The 20,744-nt window shown below is 38.6% G+C and overlaps 1 protein-coding gene across 6 annotated transcripts in view; it reads right to left on the bottom strand.

Moving 5' to 3' along the window:
* Window positions 1–20,744, bottom strand: part of CERS5 (ceramide synthase 5) — a 30,103-nt gene that overhangs the window by 4,613 nt on the left and 4,746 nt on the right. For 3 of the 6 annotated variants that reach the window (XM_081129158.1, XM_081129157.1, XM_081129156.1), the window contains exons 2-8: window positions 9,809–9,914; window positions 8,616–8,746; window positions 7,883–7,940; window positions 5,850–5,900; window positions 5,086–5,178; window positions 3,665–3,793; window positions 3,460–3,566 (exon numbers count right to left, since the gene is read on the bottom strand). In XM_081129158.1, the coding sequence (XP_080985284.1) occupies window positions 3,460–3,566; window positions 3,665–3,793; window positions 5,086–5,178; window positions 5,850–5,900; window positions 7,883–7,940; window positions 8,616–8,746; window positions 9,809–9,914 (675 nt within the window). The remainder of the gene's footprint in view (window positions 1–3,459; window positions 3,567–3,664; window positions 3,794–5,085; window positions 5,179–5,849; window positions 5,901–7,882; window positions 7,941–8,615; window positions 8,747–9,808; window positions 9,915–20,744) is intronic. The other 3 variants (XM_081129160.1, XM_081129161.1, XM_081129159.1) reach the window with 2 other exon arrangements.

Below are 20,744 nucleotides of genomic sequence, written 5' to 3'. Positions count from 1 at the left end.
TGCTGTGAATATTTTGCTTTTTTTTTTGCTTTTGTTGCCGCTTATTATTATTAAATACGTACAGTAAGTCAGCATGGGTCCTAAGGTTAGGATAGCAGCAAAGTGAAGGAAAGTTGTGAAAACAATAGAGCTTAAAAAAGAAATAATTGCAAAGTATGACAGAGGTGTTTGCATGTCTGATCTAGCTACGGAATATGGCGTGGCAAAATCAACGACTAGCACAATTCAAAACAAAGAGGGAATCAAGAGTGCTGATGTTGCACCTGGCCAGCATGGCTTAGTGGTTGAGCATCGACCTATGATCCAGGAGATTGGGGTTCGATTCCATCAGGGCATATGCCCGGGTTGCGGGCTGGATCCCCATCAGGGGGCATGCAGGAGGCAGCCGATCAATGACTCTTTCATCACTGATGTTTCTCTCTCTCTCCTTTTCCTTTCCTCTCTCTGAAATAAAAAAATATATATACATATATAAAAAAGAGTGCAGATGTTGTTAAGGATGTGAAAGTGCTCATGAAACAATGATCACAGAAAACTGAAAAGGTAAAAAAATTGTTGATTTTGATAAACAAAAAGCAGTTAGCCAGTGATAACATTTCAGAGACAATGGTATGTGAAAAAACAAAGATGCTGCATGCTGACCTCCTGAAAGATACCCCTGAAATGAGTGCTGAAAATGATTCATTTAAGGCTACTAGTGGGTGGTTTCATAAATTTAAGAAAATAGGTGGAATTCATAGTGTGGTGAGGCATGGGGAGGTTGCCAGCTCTAATAACAAAGTAGCTGCTGATAATTTTTTGATAGAATTTCAAGAATACGTAGAGGCCGAAGGGTGTGTTCTCCAACAAGTGTTTAATTGTTATGAGACAGGCCTCTTCTGGAAGAAAATGCCAAAGAGGACCTACAACACACAGGAGGAGAAGTCACTGCCAGGACACAAGCCAATGAAGGACAGGTTGATATTACTGTTGTGTGGGAATACGACTGGGGACTTTATTTTTAAAATATTTTTATTCATATTTTAGAGAGAGAGGAAGGGAAAGGGAGAGAAACATCAATATGAGAGACAGCAATCAGTTGCCTCCTGCACACACCCTAACCAGGGTCGAACCGGAAACCTGGGTATGTGCCCTGACCAGGAATCAAACTGGCAACCTTTTGGTGTATGGGACAATGCTCAATCAACTGAGCCACACCGGCCAGAGTGTGAGTGGGGACTTTAAAGTGTCCACTTGTCTACTATTCTGAAAACCCTCAAGTTTTCAAGAAAAATAATGTCATGAAAAACAAGCTGAATGCGATGTGGAGGGCTAATAGCAAAGCTTGGGTAACCAGGCAATTATTTATTTTTAATTCTCATCTGAAGATATTTTTTCCATTGCTTTTCAGAGAGAGTGGAAGGGAGAGAGAGAGGAACATCAATGTGAGAGAGACACATCGATTGGTTGCCCCCAGTTCATGCAATGACTGGGGCTGGGGATTGAGCCTGCAACCAATTGGCCAGAATTGAGCCCCTGGCCAGAATCAAACCCTGGGACAGTTCAGTCAGCGGGCCGATGCTCTAATCACTGAGCGAAACAGGCTAGGGCACCAGGCAATTTTTTATTGAGTGGATTCATGAAGTGTTTGCCTCAAGTGTGAAGAAATACCTCTGGGAAAAACAACCGCCCCTCAGGGCACTTCTTGTAATGGACAGTGCTGCTGCCCACCCTCCGGGCTTGGAGGCCGAGTTGGTGGAGCACAGCTTCATCACTGTTAGGTACCTGCCACCCAACACAACTCCTCTCATCTAGCCCATGAACCAGCAGGTCATTTCTAATTTTAAGAAACTACACAAAGGCACTGTTTCAGAGGTGTTTTGAGGTGCCCTCTGAAACTAATTTAACTCTCAGGGAGTTCTGGAAGGAACATTTTAATATCCTCACTTCCTTGAGGCTCAAGGACAAAGCATGATGGGAGGTGTCTTCTAGAACCATGCAATCAGCCTGGAAAAACTGGCCTGACTCTGTTGCTGAAAGAGACTTTGGGGGCGTTGAGGATGAGCCTGTGTCTACTGTGGAGGATACTGTGTCTCTGGGCAAGTCCATGGGCTGGAAGGGGGAGGAGGATGACGTGAGGAGTTGGTGGAGGACCACAGCACTGAGCTGACCACCGGGGACTCCACACCTTCAAAGGGAGCAGCAACAGACAGCAGCTGAGAAGCTCTCTTCCAAGGAGGAGGGAAGAGAGGATACTCCTACTTACTAATCAAGAAAATGCTTGGGAAATGGGGATAAATGCAAAGTTTTATTGAGAAATATCACACTGACCAAGAAGTAGCAAATTGTGCGATAAACCTGTTCAATGACAGTGCAGTGTTTAACTTTCAGGCAAGTGTTAAAACAGGCGAAAACAAACATCACTAGATAGGTTTCTAGTGAGACAGAGGCCCAGTGAGCCTGAAGCAAGTTTTAGTGTAGCAGAGAGACAAAAGAGAGAAAGAGCCCAGGAGATCAGCAACCTGATGTTTTTATGGAGGGGGCTCCCCTTCCAAACATCCCTCCACCCCTCCTCTCCATATTTAGTCACCGATAGCTCTCAGCATTAAAGGTAAGTTCCAGGGTGTATATACATTTTCATTTTTTACTGTAGTACATTTGATTTCCCTTTTGTTAAATTTTCATTTACATTTCATGTCCTTTTTGTTTTAAAAGTATTTATAGATTAAACAGTATATTAGATATGTACTATATACAAAAAGGTTAAATGGAATAATTTGGGGTCTGCAGTGGATTAACTCAATCTATATTATTTCTAATGGGAAAAAATGATTTGTTTTTGAAATAAATTGCTTCTTGAACAACCTTCCAGAATGAATTAAGTTCAAGAACTGAGGTTCTACTGTATAAATCTTAGGAATGATGGAGTAAGCCATTATTAATCATTTCAAATACGCAGAAATTGGTACAGCTGTTTTAATCATGATCCTAGGATTTACTCAGATCTTCAGGCACATATAGAATAGCAGGTAGCTGATTTCCTCAGAGTCACTCACTTTGTACCATAAAGTAGTGAGTGTAGAAGTGAGAGGGGTGTGTGTGTGTGTGTGTGTGTGTGTGTGTGTGTGTGTGTGTGTTGGTCACGGTGGGGGAGAGGATATAGAGCAAGGAAAAAAGCAAGAAAGGCCTGAGAATATTGTAATCAGCACAAAAGAAAGCAAAGGAATTAGTTAGGCATAAAATGAGTAGTGTTCTCAGAGATGAGTCAGGAAGCCACAGCCAAATGAGTTGGGTGCTCTGAGTCTGGATCACGCCACACTAGAAATACTATGAAAGGGAACTGAGGTCCTGGAGAAACCATAAGGTCAGGCTAGGTCAAGGAAAAGCAGGGCAATCAGGTTCTTGGTGGTCTTCTCCCTAAACTGACAAAAGGTATCACTAGCTACATACCCACCACAGCTCCACAGCTCTAACACTTACCAGAATGGATAGATTCCTAGACGAGTGACCATAAAAACAGCACTGAAGAACACAAAAAGGACGTCACAGAGACGCTGATACTTGGCATAATTGGCCAACTTGGCTGCCTGGAGAAAGGAAGAATTGAGTTGAGGAGAAAGCCGGTTCTCAGGAACAAAAGGAGAGAAAGAGAGAAATAATGAGGAAAGAAGGGTTGGGGTCTTACCTCCAGCAAGAAGTCTGAAGCATCATGTAGACACATGACCAGAGTTCCTACCCGAACCATGTTGTTGATATACGAAAAGGTGATGAGCCCAATGGTGGCCAAGTGATGCACAAACATGATTAGGAAGTCCTATGAAGGGATGGAAATAGAAGCAACAGGTATAGGCAAAGCCATAGAGATGCTAGCCAACTCAATGCCCTTCATTGTCCTCTGAGGATCTTATCCCACCCTTAGAAGTTCCATCTGGTTTAAACTCTCCACTAGGAAGTTGCTTAGCATTTGACCCAAACTCTCTGCATCAGTGACTGACCCATAATCTATGTTAATATAGCTTAAAGCAGATTTAAAGCTCTAATTTATTCTTGGATTCCAATGCCAAAGTTAGACCTGAAGAAATCTCTTAAATACCTGAGTTATTAGACTTAGCTAATAAATACTTCTCAGCCCAGTGAGGGACAGAGGGTGGGAGACGGCAGGATAATCTGGGTCAGAGAAACAAGGATGAAAAGTTATGTTCTCCACACAAGATACAGTGATATATTCTAGTTCTGTAGTTGAAGATGGGTTTAGAAGTATACATTCTAGTATGTTTTCAAACCTACATATATATTACAATCCTTTTATATTTGTGTCATGTATTAAAATAAAATTTTAATAAGGGGACCTGTCTCTTGACCATGGGAGAGTGAAAGGCACCTGAATTGAATATCAAGTTTGTAGGTTATGCAACAACTAACAACCCAGATCAGTTTCAGTCCATTCCCATAAATGCTAACTTTGGTTTTTTCACCAAAGATAACCTTAAGATAGTAAGGGTTAGAGCTGCTAGAATTATATTATGTCAGGTGGACAACAATAAGAGGTAAAGATTCTGTCTGCTTATAAAAAACTTAAGTCATTTCCAACTTTGTCACTATGTGGACAGGTCAACTCACTTTTCTGAATCTTTGTTTCCTAAGTGATAGCAAGAAAAGGGTAAACAAAAATCATCTAAAACCCCTCCCAGTTGAAATTCTTTAAGTGGGGTCACCAAGAAGGGAAAGCAGAGAGAGAACAAGGGTCCCTAATGCCAAGCAAAAGCCAGATTTAGCCTTTATGGATTCAGGCCTGTCTTGGATCATGCCTTGCTATCCCTAAGTTCTGACTAGTTTCCTGAGCTTTATATATGTAAGAGCCTTGGAGAAAAGGAAAAGGGTATCTAGTTGGTTAACTGTTCTCATCTTGGCTACCCCGAATGCCTCAAATATACTTCTTCAGTAGTCAAGTCTCATTTCTGAGAATAGTACAAAGAGCTCAGAGTCCCATCAAGCCTACTTTCTCCCTCTTCTGTGGTCCCAGACAGGACACACAATGGCAGTCATGGTAGCTGCTAGGAAGGAGGGTGCAGTAAGTTAGGGAATCAAGGGAGCCAGTGTCCTTACCTTTCTTTTAATATCTGTAAACTGAGAAAACATTAGAGACCAATAAAAGGCCAATTCCATGATATAATAGTAATAAAGCCCACTTGTGAGAGGCTGAAAGAGAGAAAGCGGTAGTTAGAATACCAGCTAGTCAAAGATTCATTCTATCTCTGCAACTATCTCTGCCTTGGAGGACCAATACCCAAAAGTATTAGACATCTGTTCCCCCATCATCGTCCAAGAGCTGCAGTAGCTAATAGGCTTTGGGTTGGTATGGAGACTTAAACCTCTCCCTCTGCCCTTTCACATACATATCTTCAGTTCTCATCTTTTAGAGATCAGATCAAGTTAATTCATACTCCAGCAAATCAAATTAGTGTATCTAAAATTCTGGGCAATTAATGCTTTTTAGGGGATTAAATACACTCAGGCCTTCCCTTCTTCCACCCCGTTAGCAGCCCCTTGACATTTTTCTAGTATAGGATTAAGGGGACTCTAACTTACCCTTGATTCAAAAGGGATACCTGAACCAGAAAGCACCTCATTAAGAGCCAGGAGGCTGCTTTTGTTTCCAGCCCAATTAGGGTGAATATAATGGGGAACTGGAAAAAAAGATCACTGGATTTCACAGCTATGGGGGCCCCAGAAATAGATACCCTGACTATTTGGGTCAAAGAGACTTAGACCCTAATCCCTTAAGAATCCCAAGGAAATATGCCATCTGCCCTGGGACTGCACTGTCCCCCGCTCCACTTTACACACATACATAAGTGCTCAGATCCTACCTGATGTGGATAGCTATGCCAGCACTGTCGGGTGTCCCAAAACCAAGGTGACTAAGAGAAAACAGATAATACAGGTCAGTCTTCAGGATTCTCCCACGGCTCACCTATATAATCCTGTTCTCTCTATGCTATAGGGTGAAAGGGGGGGTGGGTGTTAATCCCTCTTGGCAGAATTTAGGGATCCTTAAAGGGTTAATAAATACCTAGATTTATCTTACAGGATTAAAGTGTTATTACAAATAGAAAAATCATGCTTTGAGGTAAATAAGAGCAGGGAGAGCTCTAGGATAGTTTTTGAAAGTATCACCACCTGGGATATAAGAGATAGGAAGGCAGGAAGACAATGATTCCATTTGAAAACCAAGAGAAAGATCTCCATGTCAAAGATTCAAAAGTCAAAAGTAATAACTTCTAATGGAGTTTCAATTATGTCCTTTAAGGAATCTGTCCATTTCATCTAAGTTGTTGAATTTATTACTATTAAATTGTTTATAAAGTTGTCTTATTATCCTTTCAATGTTTACAGGATTGGTAGTGATAATCCCTTTTTCTCTCTGATATAGATAATTTGTTTTCTCTTTTTTCTAGAGGTTTATAAATTTTAATCAAATGTTTCAAAGAACCAACTTTTGGCTTTATTAGTTTCCTCCATTGTTTGTCTAATGCCTATTTCATTTATCTTTACTTATTTTGTATTATTTCTTTTTAACTTATTTTGGGTTTACTTTGCTCTTCTTTTTCCAGATCTTAGAGTGGAAACTTAGGTCACTGATTTTAAAGCTCTATTTTTTTCTAACATAAACATTTAAAGTTGTAAATTTCCCTCTAAGCATACTTTAGTTGCATCCCACAAATTTTGGCATGTTGATGTACTTCCAGCGTCACTCAATGAAAAATATTTTAAAGTTTCCCTTCTGATTTCTTGTTTGATCCATGGATTATATAGCAGAATTAACTTCCAAGTATTTTCTGGATATCTCATTATTATTATTATTGATTTCTAATTTAATTCCATTATGATCAGAGAACACATTTTGTAAGATTTCAATATTTTAAAATTTACCAAGATTTTATTATTTATTTATTTATTTATTTATTTATTTATTTATTTATTTATATTCATTCATTCATTCATTCATTCATTCATTCATTCATTCATTCATTCTCCATGTTCTCCCATTCACAATACAGACCAAGCAAAGGGCCCAGGCTGGGGTATATATGGGGTGGGTTTCCTCTGCCTCCTCTTTCTATACTGTCAGTGTAAGAACACAGCTTGTGGTAAGCACCAGGAGGCAGAGATTTATTTTATGGCCAATCATATGGTCTTAGTTGATGTTCCATGTGCACTTGAAAATTATATATGTTCTTCAGCTGTTGGTGTAGTGTTCTTCTACAAGTGTCAATTATGTCAAATTGGTTGATTGTGTTGTTCAAAACTATATCCTTAGTGATATTTTTTATTTAGTGACTTAGTCAATTACTGACAAGAGAGTATTAAAATCTTCAAGTATGGTTGTGTATTTGTCCATCTCCATGTTCTGCCTCTTTTTGCTTCATATATCTTGAAACCGCAATTGTATCATTTAGAAAAATAGGGTGGTGCTGTGAAAAAAACCCCACCATGGAATCAGGAATCAAAAAGCCTGAAATTCTTTGACTCTGACAATTACCTGAAAAGCAGGAATTATACCTGTTTTACCCACTTTGAAGGGTTATTGACTCCATTTCTGTAACTGTCTCCTCCTTGGAAGAATAAGATTTTTGCCAAGTGCTTTGTAAACCACTGTGTATTGTGCTGACTTAATCAATACCAATTATTATTAGCATTATTTAGGGGAGAGAAAGTAGAGTTATGAGGTTACTGAAGTCAGGCCCCAGACAGAAGGCAACCACTTAGCATATAAATCTGGGCTATAGGCATCACAGAAGAAAAAAAGAGGAAAAATAAAGATCTAAAGGTATTTAACTCATCTCTAGAGATGTGGGTATGATTAGAACCCAACAGAAGACCAGAGGAAGTTCACACTCACCGACCAAAGAAATCTAATTCCGTAGCAGAATATACATAAATAAAAAGTGAATCTCCACCTGGGTGGGCAAAGAATAGAGGTTAGATGAATATTCACTGAAAAGAAAGTCTTTGAGGCTAAAGAAGACAGCAGGTTTGGGGGTAAGATAGTTACTGGTGAGAAAGGTGATAAGTCCCCAGAATAGGGACAAATACTGTTATCTCAAAAGCCAAAAAGAGACATCTTCCAGCCTCTCTTTAAAATAGATTTCCACAAGTGTATACTGGCTTTAATCAACTTTTCTTCCATATCAGACTTGCTGATGATAGTGCCTAAGATTTTCTTTGCACAATGTTAAATACAATGCTCTGTGTCCAGAAGGGAATTAGTAAAAAGTATGTCCAGAAAAGGGATGCTGCCCACCAAAATGTCCATTTAGAGCAAGCTGGCACGATTGCTATCAAGGTGTGTAAGGGTGTGCATGTCTACCTACCTAAGTACAGTTACAGGAATTCACTCCCAACCTATTTGGGAAAGGGGAACAAAATGGAACTGTATCTAGCTGAGTGGCAGCATGTCCAAGAAACTAAGGGTGACCAGTCTTCCAGTGCTCTTCTTTCCTGTCTATAATAGAGTTAGCCCTTCACATTCATCGACCCTTGTCCTAACAATAGCAGTGATTTCCAAAAAGAAAACCTCAGTCCAGTCATATCCCACCCTTCTCCGCACTCCCCGCCTTCCTCTGCACACCTACATGCTTTCACAGAATTTAGTGAGCGTTGGGGGCTTGTCCTGATTCCTCCGATGTCGAAACCAGCACTGGATTTTTCGGACATCCCAGTCCAGTTGCTTTGACAGGCCCTCCAGCCTTTTTTCATCAGGATACTGTAGATATATGACCAGAGTAAGAACATCCCTTTTTCTTCAAACCTCTCATTAAATCCCTTGACTAGTTGAGTGGCAAAGGGGTGATAACTACAGTGGCTTAAGTAATGTTTATCTTTCCAGGTTTCATCTCAAAAGTCATTTTTAGTAAGAAGTACTATTTCACACAGCAAGGACCTTTACCACTCACCTATACATATCCTTATTTGGTCTTCTCCCTCCAGCCCAACTGAGTAAAAAAAGATATTAAAAACTCAAACTGCAAGGGCTATCAGTCCCCATCTTTTTAAAAATATATATATCTTTACTGATTTTAGAGAGAGGAAGGGAAAGGGAGAGAGAGAGATAGAAACATCAATGATGAGACAGTCATTGATCGGCTGCCTCCTGAACGCCCCCCACTGGGGATCAAGCCCTCAACCCGGGCATGTACCCTGACTGGGAATCGAACCCTGATCTCCTGGAGCCCAGGTCGATGCTCAACCGCTGAGCCACACCTGGCTGGGCCCCATCTTAATTATGTAACTAGGTACTGACAAAAGCTGGAGCAGGGAAAAACAAAATAAAGATATGATGTGTTTGGAGGACAAGAGGTGGTGGTGACTGCTAGGCCTAACTTAAATGTATGTAAACTTGACTTAGATCCTGGCCCAAAGGCATTTCTCTGAGGCGATAACGTTCTCCTCATAGCTATATGGGCTACCCAAATGGGAAAGATCATCCCATCCTATCCTTACCCTTGGGGATACTTGTTCTCTATCTTCCCTTGCCTTACGGGGCAACCCCTCATATGAATCTTCTCTTTTTTTTTAAATCCTCACCCGAGGATATATTTTCCATTGCTCTTCAGAGTAGAAGGGGGAGGGGAGAGAAACATCAATGTGAGAGAGACACATTGGTCGGTTAACTCCCACATGTGCCCAACTGGGGCCAGGGATTGAGCCTGCAACCAAGGTACATGCCCTTGGCTGGAATCGAAGCCGGGACCCTTCAGTCTGAGGGTCCACGCTCTAACCACTGAGCCAAACTGGCTAGGCCTTCTCTGTTTTTTTGCCCACTTACCTTGGTAATAGATATGAACACCTTTTCAAGGATGGCATTGGGTTGGGGCTGATAAGGACAACTGTCCTGGATCCCAACATGGAGTGCACAGGGTTTGGCAATAAACCTGTAATGGAGAAAGCCCAAAAGCCAATTCTAAATATGGTTTTCTAAGCATGAAGGAAAGATCCTGATTAGGGGACTGATGGGGAGGAAAAAGGTGAAACAGTTGACTGGGAGCCAGGACTTTTTTATTTCATCCTGGATTCTGCCATTGACTTACTTGAGAAGTAGCCTGTTTAAGAAATACTGGACAATAAGCTGTCTTTCCACTTTTCCCTGGCTTCCCGTATCACATCTAGAGCTTTAAAGTCAGAAAGACCTAGGTCAAATCACTAGTCTACCACTTACTGCCTGTATGAACTTGGACAGTTTATTTAATCTCTGTAAGCCTGTTTTTCATCTAGAAGATGAAGATAATATCAACCAACATCTTTGCTGTTCAATATAAGGTCCACAGACCAACAGCATTACTGGCTTTTCCTGGGAGCTTTTTAGAAATGCTGAATCTTGAACCCCATCCCAGACCTGCAAAATCAGAATCTGCATTAACAAGATCCCCAGATGAATCAGGTGACCATTAAAATGTTAGAAGAATCTTGTAAGTATTCAATGAGAATAACGTATATGATGACCCTGGAACAAAGGAGGTGTTTAATAAATGGTAGTTTTCCTTACATCAAAAGATCAAGAAGATCTTAATTGGAGGGAAAAGTAAAACTGAGGCTGAGCTCTTCCTAATTACAAATATCCTGGGTCATGGTCACCTTCCTGCCTAATAAAAAGATTATGGAAATACTTAAAAAAAAGAAATAAGGAAACTAAGAAAGGTGAGAAAGAAATTACCTATTAGTATTCAAACCCTGTCATACCACTAATAAGTCATATAGGTTTGGCTAAGTCACTTAATTCTTGAGTCTTGGTTTTATCATCTTAAAGAATGGTTATATGAGGTGATTTCTAAGATTTTTGTTCTATATCTAAGATTACATAGTGTTATCACTGATTGTAATTAATTCCTAACTTTTAGATCTTTGAGAATTGAGGAACTAGTGCTTGGAACTAGATCTTCAAGAAAGATCTCCTGCTTCTCCACAACCATACATTTTTGTGAGCATCATTAAGCTCTAGGAAAAGCTCTATGTAATCATTTTGAGGATAAATCAAAACCACTTTTAGGTCTCTTAGCATCTTAGGGAGTCCCACAATAAAATTATGACTGGGCAGCCTAAGATGGAGTGCTCTTGACCTATTTTTTTGGTCTGCATTTGAATCCAGAATTTATCTCTAAGGGAGGAACTGAGAATACGAAACTTTGTTTATCTTCTATAAAAACTTTCTCCCTTATCACCAAAGTTCCTGAGCCATGGAGAAACATTTATTCAGAGTACAAAGTTAGCCATAGCTGTAATCCATTCTCTTGTCTCTTCTACACAAGTGGCACAAAAGTTTCATTCAAAGGCCAATGCTATCAGATACTTTAATTTATATTTCCTGGTATATTATTCTCTGTACAAATATTTTATTTTATTTTTAAAAATATGTCTTTATTGATTGCAGAGAGAGGGAGAGGGAGAGCGAGAGACTGAAATATCAATGATGAAAGTCATTGATTGGCTGCCTCCTGCACGCCCCCAATTGAGGATCAAGCCCGCAACCCAGGCATGTGCCCTGACCGGGAATCAAACCGCAGTCTCCTGGATCATAGGTCAATGCTCAACCACTTAGCCACACCGGCTGGGCTGTGTACAAATGTTTTTTTTGTTTTGTTTTTTGTTGTTTTTTTTTTTTTAATATATCTTTATTGATTTCAGAGAGAAGAAAGGAGAGGGAGAGACAGACAGAAACATCAATGATGAGAGAGTCATTGATCGGCTGCAGCCCGCAACCCGGGCATGTGCCCTGACCAGGAATTGAACCCGGATCTCCTGGATCCTAGGCCGATGCTCAACCGCTGAGCCATTCCCGGCCATGTACAAATGTTTTAAAATCCCACTCATGTTTAAACTTATTGTGAACACAGAATACACAAAGAATACTGTTTTTGTGTTTACCAAGTTACTGTGCTCAGTAGTTTCTAGTAAATGACAGTGAGAGGTCCAGTAAATCCCACTCTTGCCCTATGAGCTCAGTTTGGACCCAGCATTGATCAGCATCCAAAAGAGTAATTAAGGTAGTCACTCCTTGCTTTTGAGTTGGTGCCATATCAGTGATAAAAGCACTGAGTCATCTATGTCTGTCTCTTCCATCTCCTCTCGTCTACATGAATGGGATGAAGAGGTAGATGCAAAAACAAAAAACAGCCTTTACAATTCCTACTCTTACCCCTTGATGTAGGTCGCTTCCTCAATGCAGAAGCAGTCAGGTGATGAAAGGCCCTGGAGTTAGGCAGATTGTAAGGGCTAAGAGACTTCATGAAAGTTCATTTTAAAGATGAAATATGCCTAGCACAGTACCTGACACTTAGTAAACATTCAATAAGAGGTGGCTGTTATTATTTTACTAGGAACTGATAGGTCAGTCTGGGTACCCTGATGGCACCTCTGGCAAAAATACTCTTTCATACAACAGGGACAGGTTTGTACCTGCTCACCTGGGTGAAGCGAAGATAATTTTTTTAATTATCTGGACCTTGCAGTGGACTTGATATCCTACAGTTGTCATTAGCTCACATCCTGCCCTCATTACTTCACAGAGTTCAATGAGAGACATATAGCTATTGGCATCCAGTCAGTTACAGCTGTACAGATCCTAAGAAAATTTATTTATTTGACAAATATTTATTGGGCATCTATTTTGTGCTATAGCACAAAGCCCAAAACCAAAAATAAGGACTTATGGTTGGAAAATAAATTAAATAAACAGATTTGTATATTTAATGAAATATCTGAATGAAGAAAATGAAATTATTTTAAGTTAGAACTTTAAAGAAGTTCAGACTTAATCACGTATTCATTCTATATCATCTACATGGTATTTAGTATAATTTATAAAATGGGCACATAGGTTAGTCAAACTCCAGATAAAGAGCTGGCATTCATTCTTTCTTCTAGATTGGCACATCTCTAAATGTGCTCTGGAGATTCCCAGGGGTCTCAGATACCCTTTCAGGAGGTCTGCAAGGTTAAAACTATTCTCATAATAATTCTATAATTTCATAATAGTTACTTTCTCTCTCATTCTCTCATGAGTAAAAAGTGGAATCGTCCACATGTTATATGACAAATTGCAACAGACTGAATGCAGAAGCTGGTATAAGAATACAGCTGCCAGATACTAAAGAGACTTGTAAAAATGTAAAATAATGCTATTCTTCTCACAGTTTTTTTGTTTTGGAAAATATTTTCCATAAAGTGTTATATTACCGGTATGATCAATTTACTGTTATTTGTAAATAAATTAATAATATATTAAATTATTTTCCATTTTAATTTCTAAAACAGTACATATTAATAGATATTATTCATATGAACAAAAACACTCTGAGGTCCTTGATAATTTTTAAGAGTATAAAGGATTCCTGACAAAATAGTTTGCAAACAAACTGCTGTGTTGGATGACACTGAGGTATCAAACTTCTCTTGTGATTTTTTTTCTTTTTATTTATTTATTGATTTTGGAGAGAGAGAGGAAGGGGGAGGGAGGGAAAGACAGAGAGAGAGAGAAACATCGATTTGTTGTTCCACTTATTTATGCATTCATTGGACCTGGCTAAGGCCTCTTGTGATTTTCTGTCCTCTCCGGGATCAATTTGTTGCCCAAGTTTTAAAATAATTTGTAAGACTAGACTTCCCTTTGCCTTCAAGTTTGAATAAGTAGGCATTTAGTGATCTATAAAGGAAGGTACTCCTTTCCATCTGCCATTCCAGGAACATGAGTCTAATGACCCAACCTGATTGTAATATATCTGTCCTGCTTTGTAGAGATCATTTCAATTTGCCTCTTCCCTGCCCTCCAGATACATGGCAGCAGTTGACCTAAGCCTGGGTTAATTAAGATAAAATTACTTACTACTTTGCTTGTTCATACCAAAGACAGAAGCTATACCAACATTGCTGTCTTTGACTCACTGCAACATCATTGATGGATATGAACTATACACAAGTATATTAGAAAGTCTAGATCAAGCTTCTCAACTGGTGTATCATGGCAAGTAACACAGATGGGCTATACTTATGCTGAGATGCTGCTCTTAGTTCTCAAGGTGGTCCACTGGGCCTGTGGAAGCTAGAAACCCTTAGCCTGTAGCCTTGGCCTCATATACCCTACTGTGCAGCACACATTTTATTTTCTATATGTGCAGCAACATAGTTGAGTTGGGAAGCATAATGACTGAGATTAATTTCTGTAAAAATATAAAGTGTCAAAATTAACATATAAAAAGAAAAATAACATCAAAGAAACTGAAATAGGGAATGGGATGAAGGGAAAATACAATAAAAAGAGAAAGGTCTTATACAGACTGAGGATGGTGCATCATTGGTGAAGAACACTGAGTAACTAAATTCCCTAAGTACGTAAGCAGCATTTGAAAATCCTCCCCTGAAACACATGTACCCCTAAGAGGCAAATGCACAGTCCCTGAGAAAACAGGTTCAGAAAGTTCTTTCCCTTAACAGCTGAATTATTAATAAATCAATCACATTAAAAACTGGAGTGGCTTCTGCAGGGTGGAAAGAGGAGAGAGTAAAAAGGACACTCAGGCAAAGGGAACAGCACATACTAAAACAAAGATATAAGAAACAAAGACTATTTAGAGAACTATGCAATGTACTAGAGGTGCGGTTGCAGTGGTAACAGTGACAGGTGAAAAAAACTGTACAAGTAGTTAGGGGCCAGATCACAGTTGCTTTTATATGTTACGCTTAGCTTGAATTTTATCCTATAGTTTGATAGTCACTGAAAGGCTTTAGACCAGGGGCAGAGAAGAGATGACTGGATCTGTATATTAATAAAGAACTGTCGCCCGGCCGGGCGTGGCTCAGTGGTTGAGCATCGACCTAGGATCCAGGCGATCGGGGTTCAATTCCCGGTCAGAGCATATGCCCAGGTTGTGGGCTCTATCAATGACTCTCTCATCATTGATGTTTCTATCTCTCTCTCTCCCTCTCCTTTCCTCTCTCTGAAATCAATAAAGATATTTTTTAAAAAAATAAATAAATAAATAAAAGTTATTAAAAAAAAATAAAGAACTGTCATCAGTTCAAGGCTATTGTAAAAAATTCATGCTATAAGTGACAAAGCATTGAAGTAAGGCTATAGGAATAAAAAGGATGGATTCAAGATACGCTGAGAACGTAAAACTGAGAGGACCTGGTGACTGAATAGATGTAAGGGGCAAAAGAAAAGGAAGAGTCAGGCACACCTTCCACGTTTCTGGCTTGGGATACTAAGTTGATCATGGTGCCTCAACCAACTAGACTAAGAGAAAAGCAAATTTGGGAGTGATCGATGAACTGTGTGTGTGCTGATTTGGAAAAGGGACTTGAGATACACACACGCACAGATCTGAGAAAGAAAAAGAGAGAAAAAGAGTGAGAGAATAAGAATATAGGTGGTAGCTAAAGTTGTGGGGGGTGGATGTGACTACATAAGGAATAGAAACTGAAGCGAACCAAGGTCAGAATCCTAGTTAACAAGCAGCATAAAAGGTGAACTGAGGGGACAGGAAGGTGAGAGGTGGAGTCCTATCAAATGAGGTAGAATTCCAGTATCCACTGGATTTGGCACTTTGGAGATCTTTGGTAATCTTTACCAAAGAAATTCCTGTAAGTAAAATGGAGGCTCTATAAGAAAGGAATGAGTTACAGCAGTGAGAGATATGAGGCAGAGCAAGAAAGAAATGAAAATAGCCAAGACTCTCAAGAATCTGGGCTGAGAAGGGAATACCTTCAACTTCCTGCATCAGAACCACTCTATCTAAAACTAAAATTCCTGTGCTTTAAATACATTCTCTTACTGATCAGAAATTTCATTCTATTTATTCCTCTTTTTCCCCCTATTATCTTCAGCCTCACTCTCTACTTGCTGCTTCTCATCGGACCTTAAATATGCTGAAGTTTTCCCATCTTAAAAAGGCTCTCCCTGTCCCTCATACCCTCTGGCTTTCACTTACCTCACAACTAAAGTTCTTCAAGAAGTTCTCTCCTCCTGACTTCCCTTCTAACTCCCACTCACTCTTCAACCCTCCTCCCTCTCTCATCTGGCTTCTGTCCCTATACTCCTCTGAAGCTGCTCCTGCCAGAGTTGTCAATGATCTTCTTATTGTGAAATCAAATAGATGTTTTTCAGTCCTGTATCTTACTTGACCACTCAGCACCATTTTATATTATTGACCATGTCCTCCCACTTGAAATGCTATTTTTTTAGCTTCCTTACTGCCATACTCCTCCCAGTTTTTTTTTTCTCTCTCTCTGAGCTAGACTGCTTGGTATGCACTGTTAGTTGAGTCACCTTGGACAAGGTGACTTAAACTTTCTCTGTGCTTCAGGTTTTTCATCCATCTGTAAAATGAAGATAACAATAGTATCTACCTACCTCATAAAGTTACTATGTTTAGCACTTAGAACAGTGCCTGGGAAAAAGTTAAGTATTTATTAAATGCTAACTATGATCAAATACCATATGGCTGTCATACCTCATTTCCTTTTGGGTTTCTTTTTCCTTTGCCTCTTCCTAAAACAAGGTGTTTCCTCGGGGTTCCATGCACGTTCTTTTCTTACTCTAAATACCTTACGTGATGTTACTCAGTTACAACAGAGGATGGTCCACAAACCCCTGAGGGTCCCTGAGATACTCTCAAAACTATTTTCATAGTTTTGAAATAATATTAAGACATTATTTGCCTTTGTTACGGTCTTGATATTTGCAACGATGGTACAAAGCAATGGTAGGTAAAACTAATGGCACCTGAGCACAAATCAAGGCAGTGGCACCAAACTGTACTAGTTATTATATTATTCCTTGCTGTGTCCTTTTAGCTAAAAAAGAAAAAAAAGAAAGCTAGTTTCACTTAAGAATGTCCTTGATGAAACAATACAAATGATTAATTTTATTAATCTCAACTATTGAGTACATTGTTAAAAAGTATTCTGTGATAAAACGGGAAGTACACAGAAAGCACTTTTGCTGCACACCAAAGTACATATATGGCTGTCTCAAGGAAATGTACTTGGTTGACTGAGTTGTGTGCTGAACTAAATCACTTTTTTCATTGAACACGAATTTTACCTGACAGAATGACCAATAGATAAACTAAGGTTATTCAGATCTAGGTATTTAGAAAACATTTCCTTGAAAATGAATGAAATAAGCCTGTCATTTAAGAAAACAAATATTGTTGCCAATGATAATATTCAAGCTTTCAAGTGAAAATTAGAATATTAGAGAACTTATATCCACCTTTGAACTTGACAATACTTCAAGACTTTTCTGATTATATTGGTTATAATGAGATTAACTAATATGATTTTAAAATATTGTATGATGACATTTGGGAGACCAATATAACTCAGTGAACCAGTATTTTTCAAATGAACAATACATGATATCCATTCAAAGTATGATGGATTAATAAATTTTAACATGAATAAAATGCTCATTGATATGGTTTCAGATTCTATAATACAACCAACCTTTAAGAAACCACTACTTGTTGTGTTTTGGTGTATTAAAGAAAAAAAATACTTTCTTTTTCCAATGACATATCTGTGTGAAGCTGGCATTTATGTACTTCAACTAAAGCAACATATCATAAGATACTGAATGCAGAAACCATGGAAGAAAATCCAGTTATCCTTTATTAAGCCAGACATTAAAGAGATTTTTGGAAATGTAAAAGCAATGCTGTTCTTCTCACTAAATATTTTTTCTTTTGGAGATAATTATTTTTAAAAAATGTTATTTGTTAACATGTAATAGGTTTATTATTGCTATTTTTAATGAAATAGTAAATACGGTTCTTAAATTTCTCAATTTTAATTTCAAATGTGAAAAATTGATGGGTATATGTAACCCATACATAAACAAAAGCTCCTCTGGGATCCTCAATAATTTATAAGAATGAAAAAGAATGCTGAGAACAAAAAAAAAATTTAAGAGTTTCTAAATTATACTAACACTATTTATTTATGTGCCAGTGACTCCCAGCCATTCATTTCCTTTTATATTCCATACACACATGCATCCATGTCAATGTATTTTTTGAGTAAATTCTTAAGAGGACAGGATTTTTGCTATGTACAATCAAATGTGTTGTACACTGTTGTACACATATGTGTTTCCTGTGTACAAGGCTCTGCATTTGTCAAAGACACCTATACTACCAAGTCCAATATTTCTTGCATTGTTTGAGTGTAAGTAATATTTTACATTTTCTTTTGAAGACTATTTTTTTAAATTGTCAAATGTGTTCTTAAAACAAAGCATAAACAGACTAAAAAGAAAAGGACCTCTATGACATATACTATTCTAAACCATGAAAAGGCACAAATTGTGGATTTATACCAGATTATCCTTCACTCCTTATCCACTTGCAGCAAGGTTATCTTCACTTAGACCTATAACAGGGCCTTACAGCATTAAGATGATTAATACCTGTGTCATTTAATGTATCTACTGGTACTGTGATGAGAAAGAAGGATCAGCATCCTGCTTACATCTTACTGTATTATAAGGGAACAAAGTCTTGAGATAAGAATTAGAGTATGTAAGTATGTTCAAATGCTTCAGATAGACACCAACTAATTTAAGACTAAGTTGTAGTTTTATTGCACAGTAGAGGGAATGGGAGGGAGGGAGGCAGGGAGGGAGGCAGGGAGGGAGGCAGGGAGGGAGGGGAGGAGGAGGGGAGAGAGAGAGGGAGAGAGGGGGGGGAGAGAGAGAGAGAGAGGGAGAGGGAGAGGGAGAGGGAGAAGGAGATGGAAAGAAATATCAATGTGAGAGAGACACATTGATTGGTTGCTTCCCATACATGCCTGACCAGGGCTGGAGATCGAACCTGCAACCCAGGTTCGTGCCTTTGACTGGGAGTCAAACCTGCAACCCTTCAGAGCGCAGCCAATGCTACAACCACTGAACCACACTGAATGACCAGGGTGACACATTTATTTCATTAAACATATTTATCTTTTTTAAATGGATGAGTGATTATACAACTTAATGCACGTGCTTAAAGTAGAAACACACAAACCCGGGTGTGCGAAATAAGAGGCGGGTTAGAGAAAAAGGTTAACAAAAAGCTCTTTCTCAAAAAGTTTTTACCATCCTTCATAGTCCAACAAACATGTGTTTTTAGTGAGACATTAAGCCTATATTTTAGTTAACAACTGTTAAAAGGAATTGAATCCACTTTCTCCAAACTCCCATAATTTACCCTTGTGCATACATTTTTTCACTATATTCTAACCCCTGATTTTCTTGCTCTCTTCCTGAATGTAGACATCATGACTTATTCACCTTTTATCCTTGGCACATAGTTTGATATCTGGCAATCTGATTTAGTTTGAGACCCTCTGTGCCTATAATTGAGAATTCTTACAAATGCTGACACTAAAAGCTAAAGACTACAAGGAATACCCTTTTTCAGAAACTCCTTAATTTTGAGAAGAGATATAATAGTGCGATTATTCTCTGTCTTACTGAGGCTGTGCAGAACCCATGTATACTTAACTACTTGACAAACTTGTTTGTTTACAGATCATTACTCAACTGAGAAGATGTATGCAGAAAAGCAAAACTACCAAGCAATGCTTGGCTAAAGGCACTGTCAACAGAAGATTATTCAAAATAGACAATAACTATTTAAGTCATTTAGGAAATTATTAACATTTTGGAAATCTCATTTTTATTACAATTTTTTTTTTTTTTAGAAATACCTAGTGTTTAAAGCAAAGTCTGATATACTTAGGATTGATTACCTTTTTGTCCTAAAAAACGAAATCAAATATGAATTTATATAATTATCTTCTTGGTTATTAATATTTGTTTGAGTCACCATAAGCAGTACTGCTGAATAGAAATACGTGAGCAACATACCTAATTTAAAATTTTCTAACAGCCACATTTTAAAAAGTAAAAAAGAGGTGAAATTAATTTTAATAATATACTTTGTTTAACCTGATAAGTCCAAAATACTATCATGTCAATACATAATCAATGTTAAAAATTAAGATACTTTTTTTCTTGCACCAAGCCTTCAAAATCTAGTATGTATTTTATACTTAGAATACATCGCAGTTCTGACTAGTCACATCTGAAACCCCAAAAGCTAGCAGCTACTGTACTAGCTAGTGGATATTGTACTTACAGCACAGTTCTAAGTAATTCAGAAAGAATTCTTCACATCTGGAAAAACTGCCCTCATATCTAAGGAAACTAGTTTCAGATTTTTTGTTTTAGTTAGAAGTGATTATGATTAACTCCTTTTGCAGTAACACCTTGATTAAGTAGGAGTGGACTCAGTACAAAGAGCTCAGAACTCAGTGAATTCTTTAGAAGGCAGCTTTTATCTGCCTAAAAATACCCCTGGAAAGGAAGCCAAAATAGGTATTACTTCTCCTTTCCCATTCTATAAGGAGGGTACAGATTTCACTTGCTGCCTCCTCTTTCATGAATTTCTTCTTTGCTCACCTAGGAAACGTTAGTTTTCTGACTCAGGAAATGGCTAAAGTAAAAATATCTGACATGTTTCTTTTCAGTGGCGAATATAGTGTCCCCAGGGATAAGCCAGGAACCTGACCTCAGGCATGACAGTATTCAGGGTTATCTGCAGAGCATCAACACCACTGCCCAGAAAGGGCTAGGGAAAGAAGTTTTCCCAAAGAGAGGAGGGACACATTAGGTTTCTGACCATCTGGAGCTTATTAAGAGGTGGATTCTTAGATAAGGGCAGGGTCAT

This window comes from Miniopterus schreibersii, assembly GCF_964146895.1.
Source record: "Miniopterus schreibersii genome assembly, chromosome: 2".
Taxonomy (NCBI): Eukaryota; Metazoa; Chordata; class Mammalia; order Chiroptera; family Miniopteridae; genus Miniopterus; species Miniopterus schreibersii.
This window is presented reverse-complemented; position numbering and strand designations above follow the sequence as displayed.